Source organism: Danio rerio, chromosome 4 (assembly GCF_052040795.2).
Source record: "Danio rerio strain M-AB ecotype USA chromosome 4, GRCz13ab, whole genome shotgun sequence".
Classification (NCBI taxonomy): Eukaryota; Metazoa; Chordata; class Actinopteri; order Cypriniformes; family Danionidae; genus Danio; species Danio rerio.
In genome coordinates this window covers 12,613,347-12,633,609 of record NC_141024.2, presented here as the reverse complement: position 1 = coordinate 12,633,609, position 20,263 = coordinate 12,613,347, and the positions used below count along the sequence as shown (strand labels likewise).

The window sequence follows — 20,263 nt, the reverse complement described above, 5'->3', positions numbered from 1 at the left end:
AAATCAAAAAGCACTGCAGTGTTTGGGCGTTCTGTGTTTATCTGAAGCAATTTGTCTACTGAAATGTATATATTCCATACAAAGTATAAAGCTGTTCGTCAGTTTTTATCAAGTGACTCGCTGTGTGCTTGCAGCATTCTGAAAGATGTTTTCAACTGGCCACACTTTGAAGGCACCAGGGTGTCACGCCACTTGCATGCAACGCTCCCATTATATGTGCACAAGCCGTGGGCCTCCTTTGGAAATAATGAATTTGAGTGCGGAAAACAAGCGACATATGAACGGCCCCTAAAGCTGCTGTAATTTGCAATCTCCAGCAGTTGATCTTCTTGCACTGACATACTAGATTCACCTGATTTATAGACAAATAGGTTGCAGATCCATTCCTTGGCAATTTGTGGGTTCTTCTTTGGGCTTTTTCCCCCTTCGCATAGAAACTTTTCAAAGAAATCAGTTTTTGCTAGCTGCAGGATTAAGTGAGATGTTACTTAGAGAATTATTTTTTAATATCATTTTTTAAAATAAAAGATTCTTCAGATTAAAAGATCGCTCATAGTCTAAATAAATAAAAAGAAAATGAATGATTTCTTCTGCGGCCCGGTACTAACTGAAACCCTGCAGTACCAAAACATTTAGGGTATCAGTTTTACTCATACTTAATGACTGTCCCGCCCATTCCAGGGAGAAGAAGCCCATTGGCTGGGACACAGACATTTCCTGGTTGACGGGGGAGGAGCTTCACGTTGAAGTTTTAGAAAATGTGCCACTGACGACCCATAATTTTGTAAGTATGCTGAAAAGGACCACAAAACTAAATATGAAATGACCAAAAAGAATGAAATTTTGCCTTTTGGAAGCATCCAAAGCATTATTTTTGTTACTCGACAGGTGCGAAAGACCTTCTTCACGCTGGCCTTCTGTGATTTTTGCCGGAAGCTGTTGTTTCAAGGCTTCCGCTGTCAGACGTGTGGCTATAAGTTTCACCAGCGCTGCAGCACGGAGGTCCCACTCATGTGTGTCAACTACGATCAGCTGGAGTGAGTGCTCATGGGAGATCTTTCCCTTCTTCTGAAAAATGCTCAGTAAAAAAGGCTTGGAAATAAAACAATTAATTAATTTACTCTAGTTGATATTCACCATCAAAGAAATTAAGTTTCAGTCATTTATTTGTGCTTTTTGTCATTGTTGTTCATATTTTTTGTTGTTCAGTTTATTGCTGGCATCAAAATTTCTGGTGCACCACCCCATCACCCAGGAGGAGGTGTCATCAGAGGGCACGACACCCATTTCAGAGATGTGCCCCTCGCTACCACCATCCGAATCTACTGGGTAAGATTGAATCAGCATTATTACATGTTACATGATATTAATATGTTATATTTATTATAATTAAAGTAGTTATAATTTCATTATATCATATCATAGTTATAATTGCTCTAAAATATGGTCAATGGAGTGCAAATGTGGCATTTTACACATCCTTGTGATTTATGAATTGTAGCTTAAATTGTTGTTAAATGCTGAAGGAATGTGTACGTGCAATTTTTATATAAATTTTGTCAGTAACACTTTAGGAAAAGCTTCATTTATATTTATTTATAATAGTAAAATATATTACTTATCATGAAAAATATTTGGAAAACATTACATTTAGTCATTTAGCAGACGATTTTGTCTAAAGCGACTTAGAATTGACGAGACATTCAGCGATTCAACAAGAAGTACTGATTATACAAAGGTACTATTAGTGCTCAGAGTATTAATTGCTAGAGTAAAGAAAATGAGTGTTTTTTTCTAGAGAGAAGAATGTTTTGACAGGTGGTTTGTCAATGCCACTCGCCTGTGTGAGGCACACTTCATAAATGCTCTACTTTTTTGAGATATAGAGTGATTGTAAGACAGTGTCTGAGGCAAAACTAATACAAGTGTCGGTTAAAGTGTCAGAGAGATTAAAGTGCGTTTTCTACAGGTGGTTTGTCAAGCCCACTAACCTGTGTTAGGCACACTTCATAAATGCACAATGTGTTTTTTTGAGAAGTGATTGTAAGATAGTGTTTAGTGCAAGTGTTGGTTAAAATGTCAGAAATATGAATGACTATATTTCTACAGATGGTTTGTCAAGCACAGTTACCTGTGTAAGCCATTTATTTATTTGAATAATTTAAATTCCAGCATGATCAAATTTAGCTCTGCCCCCTACTTGGCTTGCTTTACACAATTTGGCCCTTGGGAAAAAAGTAATTGGGGTTTAGGCTTAGTATTGGAACCAAAATTGTATCGTAAACAAACAAACTATGCAAAATGTCATTGTGTCTCTGTTTTCTGCAGCTCTCTGTGCCATCCTACTGTGTCCCCGTCCAAATCCATCCCTATCCCGCAATCTTTTAGACCTGGAGAAGAGGACCACCGTAACCAGTTTGGTCAGAGGGATCGCTCCTCATCAGCCCCTAACGTCCATATCAACACCATTGAGCCGGTCAACATTGATGTGAGAATGATATTTTAGTCAAAAGGATTTAATCCCTTTTGAATAGGTGGACTTTTCTTTTATAAATAGTTTCAGAAAAATTAATACTGTAAGTATTTGAGGTGTGCTCTTATTTCATTACTTTATTAATATTAACTATATAAGATACTTTTGTAGTACCCTAAACCAAAAGGCACCAAATCTCCCCTTAGTGCTTGCTAATCTGTGTTATTTCCATCCAGGATTTGATTCGTGATCAAGGCTTACCGAGGTCAGATGGAGGTAAGGGTTTTACGAAACATACACTGAGACACACTGAATTCAAATGGCTTTCCGTCATCCCATGTCTTTGTGCTATCTCTGTGTCATTGGCCTTAGAAGTTTGGGACAGCTGATCCATTTCACTCTGCCTGCTATTAGAGCCGACAAACAGGCTTTTTTCTCCCCTGTCCGCTTTGTGAAGTGCTTCTGCCCTTTTCTTTATCACTAGCGGCCTGCTGTAAACTACTAAATCCTAATCAATGTTCTCAAACTTGCCCCTGTCTTTTCTGCTTCCTCAAAACATGTCCCAAGAATGTGAATACTTTGTTTAAGGACTAGTTCACCGCCAACAAATGTAAATTCGGTTATCTTTTACTCACATTTGCCATCTCATACTCCTTTGGCTTTATTTTTATGAGGAGCACAAAAAGATGATGTTTAGAAGAATGTTTAAGTTGCTTTTTTTCCGTAAAACAAATGTAAAAATTATTAGAATATTGGAGTAAAATTAAGGCCCTTGCCCCTTTTTTACAACTTCAGATATTACTTTTAATGTAGTGTGTTAAAACATAAAATGTTAACAAAGTTTAAGATTTAAGTCTAAAACAAATAGATTTATTGTCTCCCAAAAGAAAGAACGCAAGTCTTATATTAAATTAATCCCCCACCCAAAAGCAAAGATGTTAGAATACTTTTAAATAAGAGGGAAAGATTTATGACCGATACTGCAGCCAGCCACCAGGGGGCCATTGAAATGATTTTGCTTCATGTTTTAGAATATAAGCGCTTCACTTGGTCACAATAGGGAAGAACGTTTTATTTATAGTGTAATACAATTTTTAAATGTGGTTGACATCCCATTTGTTTACACAAAGAGGGTGGAATTTATGACATATACTGCAGCCAACCACCAGGGGGCAATTGAAATGTTTTGGCTTCATGTTTCAGGATCTATGTGCTTCACTTGGCCAAAATAGGGAAGAAAGTAGAATTTCTAGTGTAATAAGATTTTTAAATTTGGTTGACATGCCATTCATTTACATAGAGAGGCTGTAGTTTATGATCTATACTGCAGCCAGGAACCAGGCAGCAATGGAAAAATTTGGGCTTAGTTTTTATTAGGATATATGCGGTACACTTGGTCAAAATATCAATGAAAATTTAATTACTAGTGTAAAAAGATTTTTAAATTTGGTTGACATCCCATTTGTTTATATAGAGAGGGTGGAGTTTATGACCTATACTGCACCCAGCCCCCAGAGGCCAATTGAAACTTTTTGGCTTCATGTTTCAGGACATATGCGGTGCACTTGATCACAATAGGGAAGAAAATGTAATTTCTATTGATATAAGATTTTTTAAATTATCTGGCATCCTATTCATTTACATAGAGAAGGCAAGTTTATGACCTATACTGCAGCCAGCCACTAAGGGGCAATTGAAATGTTTGGGCTTCGTTTTTTTAGGATATATGTGATGCACTTGGTCACAATAGGGAATAAAATAGAACTTCTACTGTAATAAGATTTTCAAATTTGGCCCACATTAGCTTTGTTTACATATAAAGGGTGGGGTTTATGACATATACTGCAGAAAGCCACCAGGGGGTGATCAAAATATTCTGGCTTCACTTTTTAAGACTTTCAAGGTCACACCAGTAAAAAAAAGACTGTTAAACCTACAGTTTCATGCCTTCAAAATAAACACGTTCATATAAAAGCAACAGATCAACACAATGGTGAATAAATGATAACCGAACAATACTTTTTGGCTGAACTATCCTTATAAGGACAGACTGGCTCTGTGTCACCTAGAATCCACTTAATGATCTGTAAACAATGTCTGAGAGTAGACACAGGATTTTTGGTAGTGGGTAACTGGAGGTGCACCTGAGCTTCAGGGGCCAGTGATCCCGTGTCTGTCTCTCTCCCCCCTGCAGCCCCCTCGCAACACCCAGCCCGCTGCTTGAGGAAGAACCGAACACGGACCTCAAGCCCCCTTCTGTCCTCCCACCCCAATGACATTGTCTTTGATTTTGAGCCTGAGCCAGTGTTCAGAGGTAGCGAGGCCGTTGTGCGTGGCCGTGTCCTACACCTTGTCTCGTCTTTTGCTTGTTTGTCTGTCTTTCTGGTCTGTCTGTCTTCCACCTTGTATGTATTGTGGATGTATTTCACTCCTCCTTGTTTGAATTCACGCTTTCTCTGCCACTTCTTTCACACAAATGCTTTCACTGACATTTTTGAAGGGCTGCAGTCACTTTTCTTTAACTCAACGCACTACAAAATCACATAATCAGGCCAGCAATGCCACTAATGTGACATTTTACAAATATCTCTACCTTTAAATGATTATGTATTAATCAGTATTGAAGATGTGTTAATTGATTAATTTATTATTAAAAGTGCCTATTTATTGATGTTTTGTAATCCTCACTTAAAGATAATCTTTAACAACACAAGTACTTAATATCACCATTTAATTAAAACATTTCAGAATGAAAATTCACTTACGTTATTTAAAATTAGTCTGTGTTTATTTGGCATGTGGTATTTCATATTTATACATTTTAAAATATTGAATATTATTTTAGTGAACATACCTGATAGTTATTTTAATAGATAAAATCATTTGAAATATTAATGACTTTGTTTTATTTTTTTAAACATTTTTATTAGTGTGTTAGTGGCTTTTATTAACTTTTAACCATAACAAGAAAACAATTATGGGATATTATTGTTTGTTCAGTTTTTTTTTTAATTACATGCATTGTATTTTAGTTATATATCTATTTTATGAACCAAGTATTTATTTTAGATTATTTAATCTCAAAAGGAACATTTCTTTTTCACATTTTATATTATAAGGTTGTGATACCACAATTCACTTACTTTGAAATTAGTGAGTATTTATTTAGCATGTGATATTTAATATTTATTTATTTAACCATCTAATACTACAATATCTAATATTAGTTGAATAAAAACTGATAGTTTGTTTAATTGATAAAATCATTTTAATATTGAATGACTATGTATTTTTTTAAACATTTTAATTAGTGTATTAGTGGTTTTTATTAGTTATTAGTCATACCAAGAAAACATCGGATATTGTTGTTTGTTTAGTTTTTGTTTGTAATTTTAATACTTCCTAATGTTAATTCAAGTATATATTTTGTGATTCAGGTGCATATCTATTTTATGAACCCATTTATTTATTTTAGATTATTTAATCTCAGAATGAATATTCCCTTTTTCACATTTTAAATTGTTATGTTGTGAAACCTCAATCTTTACATTATTTAAAATGTCTTAGCATGTGGTATTTTACATTTTTGTATTTAAAACATCTAATACTACAACATTTAATAATAATAATAATAATGTTTTTTAATAAATTGTTATTTTAATAGATAAAATCATTTTAATATTTAATGACTATGTATTATTTTTTAAACATTTTTATAAGTGTATTAGTGGCTTTTATTAGTTATTAACCATAACAAGAAAACAGTTATGGGATGTCTTTTTTTTTTTATAACTTTTATATTTCCTAATTTTATTGCAATTATTTTTTTTGTTTTTAGTTATATATATCTATTTTATGTAACCTAGTTTTTATTTCAGATTATTTAATCTCAGAATAAATATTACCTTTTTCACATTTTATATAATAATGTTGTGATACCTCAGTTCACTTACATTATTTAAAATGAGTGTTTAATTTGCCTGTGGTATTTCATATTTATGTATTTAAAATATTTATTACTACAATATCTAATACTATTCAATAAATGTAATAGTTTTTTAAATAGATAAAATAATTTTAATATTTAATAATTTTATGTACTATTTTTCTTTCTTTTTTTACTTTTATTAATGTATTAGTGACTTTTATTAGTTATTAACCATAACAAGAATACAATTATGGGATATTTATTTATTCATTACGTCTACCATAATTTTATTTCAGTTAAACATTTAGTATTTCAGTTATATATATTTTAATTAATGATTTTTACGCATTTTACTTAAAAGTAACCAGATATATAATATATAATCAGAGGTCACAATAATTTTGAAAATACCTGAGGTGTAGTTCCGGGCATGCATCGCTCACAGCCCCCTTGTTTGACACTGCATGGGCTGTGATGTGACCCTTTCCTCTCTTCTTCTCCCCATGTGACTCTACACAAGATTTTCTTCCTTTCCTCCTGTTTCCTTCCCCTCTTACTCTGTCTCTCTCTAGATTGACTCCCACATTTGCTGTTGAATTAACTTGATTCTGTTTGCAATGCCAGGCTCAACAACAGGCCTGTCCGCCACTCCCCCTGCCTCCCTGCCAGGTTCCCTGCCCAATGTGAAGGTGTCCAAATCTCCGTGCCAACCGAGGGAGAGGAAGCCATCGTCTTCATCTGAGGACCGCAATAAAATGGTAAAAATGTCTGGTCCTGGTTTGGCACTTTCAGGTCATAGAGGAATGGTATTTGATGCTTGTTTTTGTCAAATAGAAAACTCTGGGTCGACGGGACTCGAGCGATGATTGGGAGATTCCAGAAGGGCAGATTACTCTGGGCCAGCGGATAGGATCTGGTTCTTTTGGGACAGTTTACAAGGGGAAATGGCACGGTGGGTCATCTGAGAGTGATTTTTGGTTTTAAGGAATGTAGACGTATGCCAATATTCAATAATTCAGTATATTAGGATAATGAACATGCAGAATATTGATATTGGTATTGACTTCAAAATACCATGAACTTTTAAAACATATTTATTATTTTTAAATGATTTTTTAAGAATAATCAGACAACTACAAAACAATGTTTAAATCTTAGGTGGGGCAGGGTGGTATGACCATAATTTTATTTCATAATATGAGAATTTATTTTACGGTACCAATATAATTCACAATATAGTTTTTAAGTTCCACAACATTTCTATTACATTCCAGAAAATGAATAAAAGGGCTTTATATAATAAATACGAAAGTGTGATTGTGTTTGATTATTTAGTGTTTTATTTTTACCCTTTTAAATCTAGTAATCAAATTATAAATTTAGATGAACAATAAAAATGTATATGTTACATTTCACAGTATTATGTGGGCAGACCTTATTATAAACATTTCTCAAGTAATATCTTCTCACAGGTATGAAATATTTCCCAAGTAAATAATAGGAAAAAATACAAATTATAAACAATTGCTATTCTTGTATATATGTATTTATGTGTATGTATATATTTATAGTTGGCAACTTCCCAGAGATGGGTTGCGGTTGGAAGGGCATCCACTGTGTAAAAACTTGCTGGATAAGTTGGCGGTTCATTCCGCTGTGGCGACCCCGGATTAATAAAGGGACTAAGCCGACAAGAAAATGAATGAATGAATGAGTTGGCAACTTATTTACATTTCGCGGTATATACTGAATAAAAACATTTATGGTACACATTTCATTCTGCAGTTACAATATATACCGTCATACCACCCAGACCTAATCTACGATGTAGTTAAATTTCTTAGTTGGTGCCTAATAACTCATAAAAATCAATAGTTGTTACCTTTTTTATTAAATGGAGTTAATATCTAATAAATTATTATTATTATTAGATTTATTTATTTTTTTTATTGTCAGTGCGTTATTTGCAAATGTTTTATGTGATATTCCAGTTTTGCGCACAAGTCTAATTAACACATTTGGATAGAAACAAACCTATAGACTTTCTTACAATGGATATCCATTTCTTACAATGGAAATATGATTCGAATGCAATTATTACAATATAGTCTCCTTTTGCAATTTGTCTTGTTTAAAACATTTGTTCTGTATACACAATAGCGTGATACACAGTGTTTTTGGTTATATACATGTATTTGTTGCAGCTTAGGTCAATATTGAGCTAATACCATACACCATGATAAACCCTTCAGCAATTAATTTCAACAAGAAATGTTGATACCGGCAGAAGCCTAATCTAAAAGTCTAAATCGTATGTTCTTCCTCTGTTTTTTTAAAGGTGACGTGGCGGTAAAGATGTTGAATGTTACAGCTCCCACTCCACAGCAGCTACAAGCCTTTAAGAATGAAGTGGGTGTCCTCAGGTAAAAGAAAGCCTAGTGTTCCTGTAACTGGCAATGAGGATGCATCTGAAATTGCATACTCCTTTTATTCTTGGGCAAAGCCAATGGCAAATCGATGATCAATTCATTGTGGATAATTCTTTAATTCCCTTGGGGGGTGTTTACAATGTATAATTCTATACATTTTTCCTGTACTGAACAAAAATTGCAGGATTAAAAATAACTTCATCACAGCATATTTAAGAAAACGATAACTAATAAATATCACTAATGCATATATAACATATCTATGATATATAACAGGCAAGACAAAACATCCTTCATTCAAACAAATAAATAAATAAATACGTCCCTAACAAATGGTTTCGCTAATAAATACCAAGAGTAATAATATATATATCCAAGACATTACTGAAACATTACATTTAATTTAATATTTGATCAAGTATTGATAGTGTGTGAGATTGCTTAATTGTTTTTCACACAACCTAAGATGGTGATTTTAATTTTGTTTTCCTACACACCTATTGTTTCTTCAAGTGCACTGAGTTTAAAGGTCATGCTTCATAGAAAATGGTTTGTTTTGTGCAGGAAAACCCGTCATGTGAATATCCTGCTGTTCATGGGCTACACCACCAAACCCCAGCTGGCTATTGTTACTCAGTGGTGCGAAGGCTCGAGTCTCTACCACCACCTGCACATCATCGAGACCAAGTTCGAGATGATCAAGCTGATCGACATTGCCCGACAGACAGCTCAGGGCATGGAGTGAGTCACTGCTGCTAAACACCGACCACAGATCTGCACTGTTGCACCAAAACACAATAAATTGATGATGATGAATGAAAAGCGCTATTTAGTATAAGCGGAGTCATCTGATGATTCAATGTTTCAGCTTTTTTTTCCATTTATTGTGACTTTATTTGTACCTGTCATTATATTTTCAGGTTTTCTTTTAACAAAACTCAAAAATCTATCTATCTATCAATCTGTCTGTCTGTCTGTCTGTCTGTCTGTCTGTCTGTCTGTCTATCTATCTATCTATATGTTTGTCTATTTATTTATTTATTTTAACAGCTATAAAAAATCGTTATGAACATGATTCCAATATACTTTTATCGTTAGAGTTGTGCTGTGGATTCTGCTATTCACTTGTGTTTAGAAAGATTTTACAACTATATATTTGCTGTTATGAGCATAGTAATTATCCTTGGTGTAAACGTTCATGGTTTAGAATAAAAGTTATTGTACTTTTGGCTTAAACGAAGGTTGTAATCAAATGAAATTCTAACTAGTCACATACAGTCCTACACAGTATGTTATGCTTGCTTGTAAAACCAGTTGTTATTATAATACAGCTGCTCCGATTGTAATTCATGAATTTACCCCTTTTAAATCCTTTTCTTTCACAGCTATCTGCACGCAAAGTCCATCATCCATAGAGATCTGAAGAGTAACAGTATCCTTTGACATCAATCACTGATTTGTATTCATTGAAATATATTGCATTATACTGTATTTAAAAAGTTAATTATTAAATCTATTATTATGTTTTAAATCGGTCCATAAAAATCAATAAATGTAAAACAAAAGACAAAATCAATTTAACAGAATAATAATAATAATACAATTAAATTCATTTAAATGTTTATTTTTTATTTTATTAAAGCTTTATATATATATATATATATATATATATATATATATATATATATATATATATATATATATATATATATATATATATATATTTGAATCTTTTATCAATATAACTTGTATCTCCTGCTATTAATTTACCAATGTTTTAATACCTTTATAATTATTTATATACTTGTAATTTTTATTATTATATTTTTAGTTTTTATAATTTAATAAGTTTCGTTTTCGTTAGTACATGTAAAAACTTTCTAATTATCAATAAAGACTGTGTTTTTTTGGTCACTATTGGTAGGTATAAGAAATTCACACATAGTAATGTCCAGTTTTATATGCATATGCTGAAATATTAGCCGTAACATCACTTCTCTAGACATCTTTTTGCACGAGGATTTAACGGTAAAGATTGGAGATTTCGGTCTGGCTACAGTGAAGTCCCGCTGGAGCGGATCACACCAGTTTGAGCAACTTTCAGGCTCTATCTTGTGGATGGTGAGTGAAGGAACACATCTTACATACTGAATGTCAGCCCTGATTTTGTGACATTCGCATCTGGACTGAGCCATTATTTTGTTTTCAGGCTCCAGAAGTGATCAGACTGCAGGATAAAAACCCATATAGTTTCCAGTCGGACGTCTACGCATTCGGCATAGTGCTTTATGAGCTTATGTCAGGGGCTTTGCCTTATTCAAACATCAACAACAGAGACCAGGTAAAGTCCTATCAGTAACTATTCTTTTCTAAATGATGAACAGGTTGAAATTTATGACTAGTGGTGTGTTTTTTTTACTTCTTGAACATGCATTATATGTCTATATTTGATAAGACTCAATAGTACTACTTGTTGTTTTGTTTTTTAATCCTCTTTTTTTGTGTGTAAATGTGAAAACTGTATGTGTAACAGGATATCTGTGAAATGAATCAGTTCTGCACTATGTTCTGCAGAATGAATCAGTTCTGCAGATTACTGTAGATATCTGAATATAGGGGAAATTATTGAGAGTGTCTTTTATTATCATGTAGATTATCTTCATGGTTGGCCGGGGTTACTTGTCTCCTGACTTGAGCAAGGTGCGCAGCAATTGTCCTAAGGCCATGAAGAGACTTATGGCAGATTGTCTAAAGAAAAAGCGAGAAGAAAGACCTCTTTTCCCTCAGGTAATGTGCAAACGCCTGTCTGACTGCTGCTTCTCTCAGTTTGTCTCTCATTCTCTTTAATTTGTCAATATGTCGATTTGATTGATGTCAATTTGTATTGCATATGAGTTGCCACAAGATGGCAGCAGAGTCTTTATAATAATAATTCTGGATTCAAAATATTTCAGTAAAGTGTATATTTATGTCAGAATTATTGCAGTTTTCCAGTTTTCAAAATTTATATTTCAATATTGTTATTCTATTTAGTTACATTTGTCATATGAGGTGTAATATCTTTACTAACAAATATAATTGTTTTATTATACATATTATTCATGCCTAAGCATAAAAAGTGCAAGTAAATGATTGAATATTTCAGATAACTGTGGATATATACATGTAGGTATATTTTTATGAAGCAAAAATTACGTAAATGACTAAATATAAATAAAAATGTTTTAATTAAAATTAAGCTGATATTTAAAAATAATAAGATGAAAAACTTAATTAAATGATATTATAAATGGCATATTTGCAACTAATTTACATATTAGTCAATCATTATCTATCAATTATGTATTATTATTTTTCTTTATACAATTCCAATGAATCAGTGAGGCTATATTAGTGGAATAAACCAGATTTACATTTTACTGAAGGAAAATAAATATTAAAATATGACTTGGAACCTATACCTCTAATAAATCTAGAGAAATGTAGAATTTCAGGTGATTTCTTAAATTATTAATGCATTATTCTTGCTTAAAAATTCATGTTGTTCAAATGTTTTTATTTATTAAAGATATACATGTAATTTATTTATGGCAGATCTTGGCCTCCATCGAGTTATTGGCACGCTCTCTGCCCAAAATCCACCGCAGCGCCTCTGAACCGTCTCTGAACCGCGCTGGCTTCCAGACGGAGGACTTCAGCCTATACACCTGCGCTTCCCCCAAAACACCCATTCAGGCCGGTGGCTATGGCAAGTGCACGTTCCTAATCCTCCTTCTTGACTTGTGTTGCATTCATTCAGCATCCAAACTGATGTTCTTTGTTGCACTTTCAGGTGAATTCACAGCGTTTAAATAGTGCTGCAAATCCTAAACCTCCATCCCTTGTCAGTTTTTCAGACGTCTTGTGTTCCTATGATGGGTTCATCCATAACAACACAGAAAAAGGACAAGTTTTCAAAGAATGTGCTGTTTTTCTTCCTCTTTACCCGAAGAGCTACGGCCTCAACGGAATTGCTTTAAAATAAAAACATCTCTGCAGGGTGTCACTTTACAAAAAAATAAATGTCATAAACATCGCCGGACAACTCTAATACAGCTTACAATGGAGAAGAAAAAATAAAAGACTGATCCTGGTCACTGGAAAAGAAACAAACCCAAATAGATCAAATGGCAGGGATTAAATAAAAGAAAGATGAATGAGTTTGGGATGAATGGAACACAAGCCCCGCCTTTGCTCCACCCCTGGAGGGGAAGAACATACAGCACTGGCCAATCAGAAAACAGGGTCCGAATTTGGACCAGTGGCGTGGAAAAAAGAGAAGATGTCAAGTCGCTGTCGAGGAAAGTTGCTGGAGGTCAGAAAATAACTTGAACGATATTTAGAAAGGTTCGTTCTTTTGCAAAACGTTAATGTGACGTCGCCTGTGGCTGGAGTTGCTAATATTACATTTTTTTTTTCCTGAAGGGTCATAAGTTGTAGATAAACAGACCCACTTTTTGGTTACAGCTAGTTAGTGAGCAGGGGTAAATGAAGATACCATTAAAAATGCTTTTTTATATACAGGTATACGTTTTTCAATAGGTTCTTTGCTTTTTAATTTTTTGTCAAGGCAAACTCTGATGTGTTTTATTTTATGTTTCAACTTCCCATGACTGGGCAAATGCTTTTAGTCTCTTGGATCGACACAGATATCAGACATTTGCCAGGTGGGCAGATTTAAAGCGGTTTTTGCGCTTCTAGAGAATGTGATTATTCAGTTTTTCGTTTTGCTGCCTTGTAGTAGCTGACGTCATGTTTCTGAATAAATTAAAGGTTATATTATTATTTTAAGTTTCTTGTAGAAAAAAAACCCACTGTATAAAGCAAACATAAAGCCTCGCTACGGAGTTCAGATGTGGGCGTGTTTCAGATGTATTTCTGTACTTTTCACTACAAATTTGTGCTTAACTGTTATTAGAAGCCATTCCTTTGAGGCCATAATGGTTAACAGAATTTTTCTTTACTTTTTTTGAGATTTGGTCCATCAACAAGACACATTTTTTTGGACCTTGCACCACTGGATTCATTCCAACTTTTTTTTGTTCACGGGTCATAGTTTTTGTTGTTGTTGTTTTCATATAGTTTTTTGTGTTACAGACAGGCAGGCCTGCAAAGTTACATTAATTTATATTGCTTTAATTTGATTATTTTTGTTCAGTGTTTTTTGTCTCTGAGAATTGTGTGTCTATATATATATATATATATATATATATATATATATATATATATATATATATATATATATATATATATAGATACATATATTTTCTCACTCATTCTGTAATTTGCTGAAATGGACATTACGCAGTGCGTCTGTGCACTTTGTATAAATGACTGAAGCAGATAAGCAATTTTGCCTTTTTAAAGACTTAATATATTTTGTCATATGAACAGGTTAAAGCATGGTTACCAGATTGCAAAATGAATGAAAATTTCAAAAGCAGGCAGGGCCATGGGACACTAAAAACCAAAGCTTAATCCATCCTCGCCATCTGTGTCCACCTTTGTCTTTGCCGGAGAGCGCTTATCTGGATGAATTCGTTCTTTGACTCAAACAGGCTTCCAGCTTGCTTTATTGGTTCAAAGACTTCTGCGTCAACCCTCTAAGCATAGCTTTGGGCTGTAGTGACACTAGCACTGTGTAGCCCTAAAGTTCGCCTAGACACTGTGGACATGGAAATGCCCTCGTAGGAATGCTTTTCGTTATTATTAAAATCAGTGGCTCCGCCTCCCTCTCTTTTTTTTCCTTGCTTATACGAAATGACACATTTTTGCTTTCGGCTCCACAAAATGCTTGATGTTGCACAGATAACTGAGGCTCTGCGCTTGGTTCGCCACTCGTGCTCTGTTACAAAAGCGAGGACATGCACCATCTTCTTGCTTCTGTTGAGATGGATTGAATTATTTATTTTGGCTCTCATTTTGATTCTTTTTGTAAGGACGAAACTCTGAATTGGTTCCACCATTTATACTTGCCATTACGGAGAGGAGATCGTGTCATTCATAATGGTGGTCAATATTTTCACATGTATAGTTTTTGACGAGACATTTGAATGGACTTCTTCTCAGATTAAGCCGGCAAACCTAATGTGGGTTGCGTTTGGAGATCGTACAAGTGTATTTTAAGAGTGCTGTATTTATTTTCTATGGGAATGTTACTGAAGAGTTCTGACTTGCAAAGGATTGATCCTTCCTTGGAATACTTGAGGACCCATTTAATTACAACGCAACATATATATATATATAATCTAAAAAAAATTATTTCACTTCCCCCAAACCCCATTTTATTTGCATTTTAAGGCCTTCACCAAAAACGTCCATATCACATTCCTTTCTATTGCCTTGCCTGCACTTTAAACCCCCTACCCCACACCCCCCAGTGCAAGTTCATTCAAGAGAGAACTATCATACAAATGTTTGGGAGACTCTTTTCATCTGTAAATAGCTGTACAAAGAAAGTACTGTCCGTTTGCTAGGAGGCATGGAGATAAAAAAAATTGAAATGACTTCAAATGTTTCAACTTAAGAAATAAAGGTTAAGAAAAGACATTTTGATAGATGAACTTCTGAGAAAATATTTCTGTGTAAAAATATTTAAGACTGTATTATATAAAAGGAAAAGAGCTTAATGTATTTGTTGTGAATATGAAAAACTGATATATTAAAGAAGTGCATGAAAACTGAGCAACGCTTTCGTGCAGTTATTACAAATCAAAACGTTGTGTTTAAAAATGTAATGTTTGTATGTCTGTGCGTGTGCATGTGTGTGCGTTTGGAAAGTTTATGAGGAGCTAGATCTGCCCACTTTTCTTACTCAGCCCCTTAAAATCTTTCTCTCAGTTCTTGAGAGAAGAAGTTTTATATAGGTTAGGCTTCCTAACAGACCGTTTCTTTATTTTTGTGTCCTTTTTTTGTAAGCTTTTTTAGTTCTTTAGATGTAAAAAATAGGATATACTGAAAAATAAATGCTTGTTGCAGCATCCAAGGGTGAGTAAACAAGTATAAATACTGTATGTTTTAATATTGAATGTATTAATCTTGTTCATGTTTCAGATTGTAAATAGTGTTTAAAATGACGTACGTGCATGAAGCTTATGTCGTTATATTTAATGTACAAATGTAATATGTAATAGCTGTACACTCAGTGCTACTCCAGTGTTCATTTCATATGTGAAGTAATCACATTATGTAAAAGTAATGTGTGGATGTGAGCTCTTAACTTTTCTTTCCTTGTCGGTGGATTCTGCATGTCTTCATCTCTTTCAGACGATTGTGTCATGTCCAGCTTTAGCTCTCTGTCAAGAAGAAAATCGCACAATGAACGAGGTATTAGTTTTTTTTTCTTCTAAAATCCATGTATACATTACAAGATATTGTCTTTAACTGTGTTTTATTATAGTAGTCAACATTTGAAGTGGATCAAAAAAATTTTTTTAAAAAGAATTGGAGCAATAGTTTGACGATTTTAATAAACTTTTTGATCCACTTTAAATGTAAAAAAATTATATATATATATATATTATATATATATATATATATATATATATATATATATATATATATATATATATATATATATATATATATATATATATATATATATATATATACAATTTTACCAAAATAATGATATTTGTATGACATCACATTTAAAGATGAGATCACCCATAAAATACTAATTAACTGACAATTTAATTAAACATATTTTTAATTAAAAACATAGTTTTATTCTTATAAAATAAAATTACTACAATTATTGTGTTTTTTTTTTTACATATATACATTTGTTACGCTAAAAATGAAAAGTGATTTAACCTATATTTTAAAATGTAAATTCTGAAAAGTTTTTTGACTTCAACTTCCATTTAATAAAAGTACTTTACTTTTAAAGTAACTTTAATTACTTTTATTTATACATTTTATTTAATGCACATGACAAAATGGGATATTTTGACCTACATAATGCAGGTTTTAATAACATTTTTAATTTCATGTCAATTTCAGAGCGTTTCCTGGCTAATGCACAGCGGCGTCAGAGCATGGAGCTTGAGCGAACCCTGCATGCACTGGATATTCAGCATCGGCGGGACCTGGCGGGGGTTCAAGGTGCACAGAAAAAGTTGAAAAGATCCTTGGATCAGTTTGGTGACCGACATGCTGTAAAGAGATTTTCTGTGGCTCTGCCTCAAAAATCTTCAAACTATTCAAACCAACCCAAACGGATTCCCTATCAGCCCTGCTGCCCAAACCATATTGTGTGCTCAAGCTGCAACTTGCGTCTACGGTTAGCCGACACGCTTACCCATCGTTTCACCCCCAGCCTATGGACCATGTACAGCTGCCCCATGACCTCCTTCAGTTCTGGAGAAATGTATTATATGCCCAGATTTGTACAGCAGCGCAACCTCTCAATATCAGACATCTCTCTCAGATATCTGCCATTTATGTAGTTCTTGTACTGCAACTGAAGAGTTGTTCAGTTTGGAGGTGGAGCTGATGTTGTCTAAGTGCCTGGTTCAAATCATCTGAATCCTTTCAGACTTGACAGCAGGATTGAATAAATGGTGCACAAACACAATAAGAAAGAGGGAACTTTTCCAGAGAGTGATTTTATAACCCTTGAAGACACGCATTGTTCCAACTGAAAGCTCTGTTCACATTTTTAGTGCTGCACACATTCCAGTGCACTAGAAAGTGTTTCTACGGTCTCGACTGTGCACTTAGGGTCCATAAATCAGCACTGATTTGGACATCTGTTGAGGGTGTATTAATAGGATGACACTAGAAAAACTATTTTGAGCAGTTTAGATAAACACATTAAGCTTTATCTTCATTCTTTTTTTGTAGTTCACATGGAGAAGATGATAGTTTTTGCAACAACTTTGTTGCCCTCTAAAAGCAATCTTCACACATTTGCATTTTTTGTGCTCAAAAATGTATTTTTGTCTTGTAAATGAATGGCCAAAACAGATGTAAAAAGTTTAGATTTTTGCTTTTGTTAATTTCATTTTCTTGTTTTTATTTTATATAATGTTGGCATATTCTTATTTGGTTTAAAGTAGTTGCTACACTGATGGGTTTCAGGTTTCATTTTGATGTGGGCTCCTCCCACCTGTAAGATTGGCAGGTCACCTGAACATGATTTATCCTTGTTTTAGTTCAAAGCAATTCAATCCAAACACATTTAAGAGTTAAACTTTTTTATAAGATAATTAATGTTAAAATGGGTTTTTTTTTAAGTGTTTGACAGTTTTAAAATTTGTTGATGTATTTTAATTAAAAAATAATTTAAATGAAATATCACTAAACCATCTTCATTTCATGTATGGGGGTTTCTTTTCATTACCTTTTGTTCTCTGTTGTACTAAAAAGCAAAATAAAATCAGACTTCAAACGTGTGTTATTAGTCATTCATATTATTAAGAGACTTTTATTGTGACAGAGTTGTATGACAATGATTTTATAATCAGATGATCCCTATTCATTTTGTGACAAAACATATTTGATTGGAACTGAGGCACAAGCTGAGATGTGCATTAATGAATCCTGTGGCATTCTCCAGCTGTGGACAATTAATTGTTTTAAAAGGAATGAGGCATGTGTAATCACTTGCATTTGTTGGCTATTTCATTGGGTCAGAGAGCTAAACTCAAGGATAATGCAATCGTTGGGACATGGGTTTGAGTCCAGCTTCAGACCCATCAATAAATCCAATCGTTTAAATGTGACTTCCTTCACTCACAAACAACAGAGGATCAGTTCAAGACCCAAAGCAAGACCACCACCACAACAAAGGGGATAGCTTAATAGATAGAGGGTTAGACCTGTGACCGAAAGGTTACAGTTTCAAACCCTGGAACTGACAGGAATTGTAGGTGGTAAGGATTCTCGAAACCACGACGGTATGGGGGAGGAATAAAATAAAAAAAAATAAAACTAAAAAGTGAATGTGGGGTTAGGACCACATTGATATGGGGGTGATTAAATAAAGTAAAACCAAACGTCAATGTGAGATTAGAACCCAAAACCTTCTGATTAAATGGCAAACTAACATCATTTACCCCACAAAGCTTGTGACCAGCTGTGACATTTTTTAGATTCTTTCAGTCTAATGTTTAGATTTTCCTTATCTGTGTAAAAAAAAATGTTATATACTACACTCAAATGCATGCTTAGGCATCATAAACTCGGTGGTGCAAAGTATAGTCGTTTGCTCTTGAATCAGAAGGTTACGGGATTGAATCCTACAATCACAAGTGGATTTTGGAATCGAATCCCACCCTCGCAGATTTTCCTTTCCAATAATATAACCTTGACGATGAAAGCGTACAAAAAGTAAAAGCACAACACAAGCGGTCACTAGCTCAGTGGCGCAGATGATAATTGTTTACCTTTAAATCAGTAACTTTTAGAATCGAATCCCACCCTCGCAGATTTTCCTTTCCAATAATATAACCGTGACGATGAAAGCGTACAAAATGTAAAAGCACAGCACAAGGGGTCACTAGCTCAGTGGCGCAGATGATAATTGTTTACCGTTAAATCAGTAACTTTTAGAATCGAATCCCACCCTCGCAGATTTTCCTTTCCAATAGTATAACCTTGACGATGAAAGCGTACAAAAAGTAAAAGCACAAAACAAGTGGTCACTAGCTCAGTGGCGCAGATGATAATTGTTTACCGTTAAATCAGTAACTTTTAGAATCGAATCCCACCCTCGCAGATTTTCCTTTCCAATAATATAACCTTGACGATGAAAGCGTACAAAATGTAAAAGCACAGCACAAGGGGTCACTAGCTCAGTGGCGCAGATGATAATTGCTTACCTTTAAATCAGTAACTTTTAGAATCGAATCCCACCCTTGCAGATTTTCCTTTCCAATAATATAACCTTGACGATGAAAGCGTACAAAAAGTAAAAGCACAACACAAGGGGTCACTAGCTCAGTGGCGCAAATGATAATTGTTTACCTTTAAATCAGTAACTTTTAGAATCGAATCCCACCCTCGCAGATTTTCCTTTCCAATAATATAACCTTGACGATGAAAGCGTACAAAAAGTAAAAGCACAACACAAGGGGACACTAGCTCAGTGGCGCAGATGATAATTGTTTACCTTTAAATCAGTAACTTTTAGAATCGAATCCCACCCTCGCAGATTTTCCTTTCCAATAATATAACCTTGACGATGAAAGCGTACAAAAAGTAAAAGCACAACACAAGGGGACACTAGCTCAGTGGCGCAGATGATAATTGTTTACCTTTAAATCAGTAACTTTTAGAATCGAATCCCACCCTCGCAGATTTTCCTTTCCAATAATATAACCTTGACGATGAAAGCGTACAAAAAGTAAAAGCACAGCACAAGGGGTCACTAGCTCAGTGGCGCAAATG

The 20,263-nt window shown here is 34.0% G+C and overlaps 3 protein-coding genes across 8 annotated transcripts in view; 2 read left to right on the top strand and 1 right to left on the bottom strand.

Moving 5' to 3' along the window:
• Window positions 1-15,553, top strand: part of braf (B-Raf proto-oncogene, serine/threonine kinase) — a 29,608-nt gene extending 14,055 nt beyond the window's left edge. Inside the window, exons 5-20 of one of the 3 annotated variants that reach the window (NM_001324516.2) lie at window positions 682-784; window positions 889-1,037; window positions 1,210-1,329; window positions 2,329-2,488; window positions 2,710-2,749; window positions 4,668-4,787; window positions 7,026-7,159; window positions 7,236-7,353; window positions 8,740-8,824; window positions 9,395-9,571; window positions 10,216-10,262; window positions 10,833-10,951; window positions 11,040-11,171; window positions 11,483-11,617; window positions 12,425-12,578; window positions 12,663-15,553. In NM_001324516.2, the coding sequence (NP_001311445.1) occupies window positions 682-784; window positions 889-1,037; window positions 1,210-1,329; window positions 2,329-2,488; window positions 2,710-2,749; window positions 4,668-4,787; window positions 7,026-7,159; window positions 7,236-7,353; window positions 8,740-8,824; window positions 9,395-9,571; window positions 10,216-10,262; window positions 10,833-10,951; window positions 11,040-11,171; window positions 11,483-11,617; window positions 12,425-12,578; window positions 12,663-12,685 (1,816 nt within the window). In that variant the 3' untranslated portion in view covers window positions 12,686-15,553. Of the gene's footprint in view, window positions 1-681; window positions 785-888; window positions 1,038-1,209; window positions 1,330-2,328; window positions 2,489-2,709; window positions 2,750-4,667; window positions 4,788-7,025; window positions 7,160-7,235; window positions 7,354-8,739; window positions 8,825-9,394; window positions 9,576-10,215; window positions 10,263-10,832; window positions 10,952-11,039; window positions 11,172-11,482; window positions 11,618-12,424; window positions 12,579-12,662 lie in introns of those variants that run through there. The other 2 variants (NM_205744.5, XM_087246353.1) reach the window with 2 other exon arrangements.
• Window positions 1-20,263, bottom strand: part of LOC147844651 (uncharacterized) — a 56,551-nt gene that overhangs the window by 3,631 nt on the left and 32,657 nt on the right. For all 4 annotated transcript variants that reach the window (XM_087248097.1, XM_087248098.1, XM_087248096.1 and 1 more), the window contains one exon: window positions 16,090-16,164. In XM_087248097.1, coding sequence (XP_087104223.1) covers window positions 16,090-16,164 — 75 coding nt within the window. The remainder of the gene's footprint in view (window positions 1-16,089; window positions 16,165-20,263) is intronic.
• Window positions 15,682-18,267, top strand: LOC147844654 (uncharacterized). Its single transcript, XM_087248094.1, has 3 exons — window positions 15,682-15,856; window positions 16,136-16,195; window positions 16,874-18,267. The coding sequence occupies exons 1-3, from the start codon at window positions 15,835-15,837 to the stop codon at window positions 17,317-17,319; spliced, it is 528 nt and encodes a 175-aa protein (XP_087104220.1). The 5' UTR covers window positions 15,682-15,834; the 3' UTR covers window positions 17,320-18,267.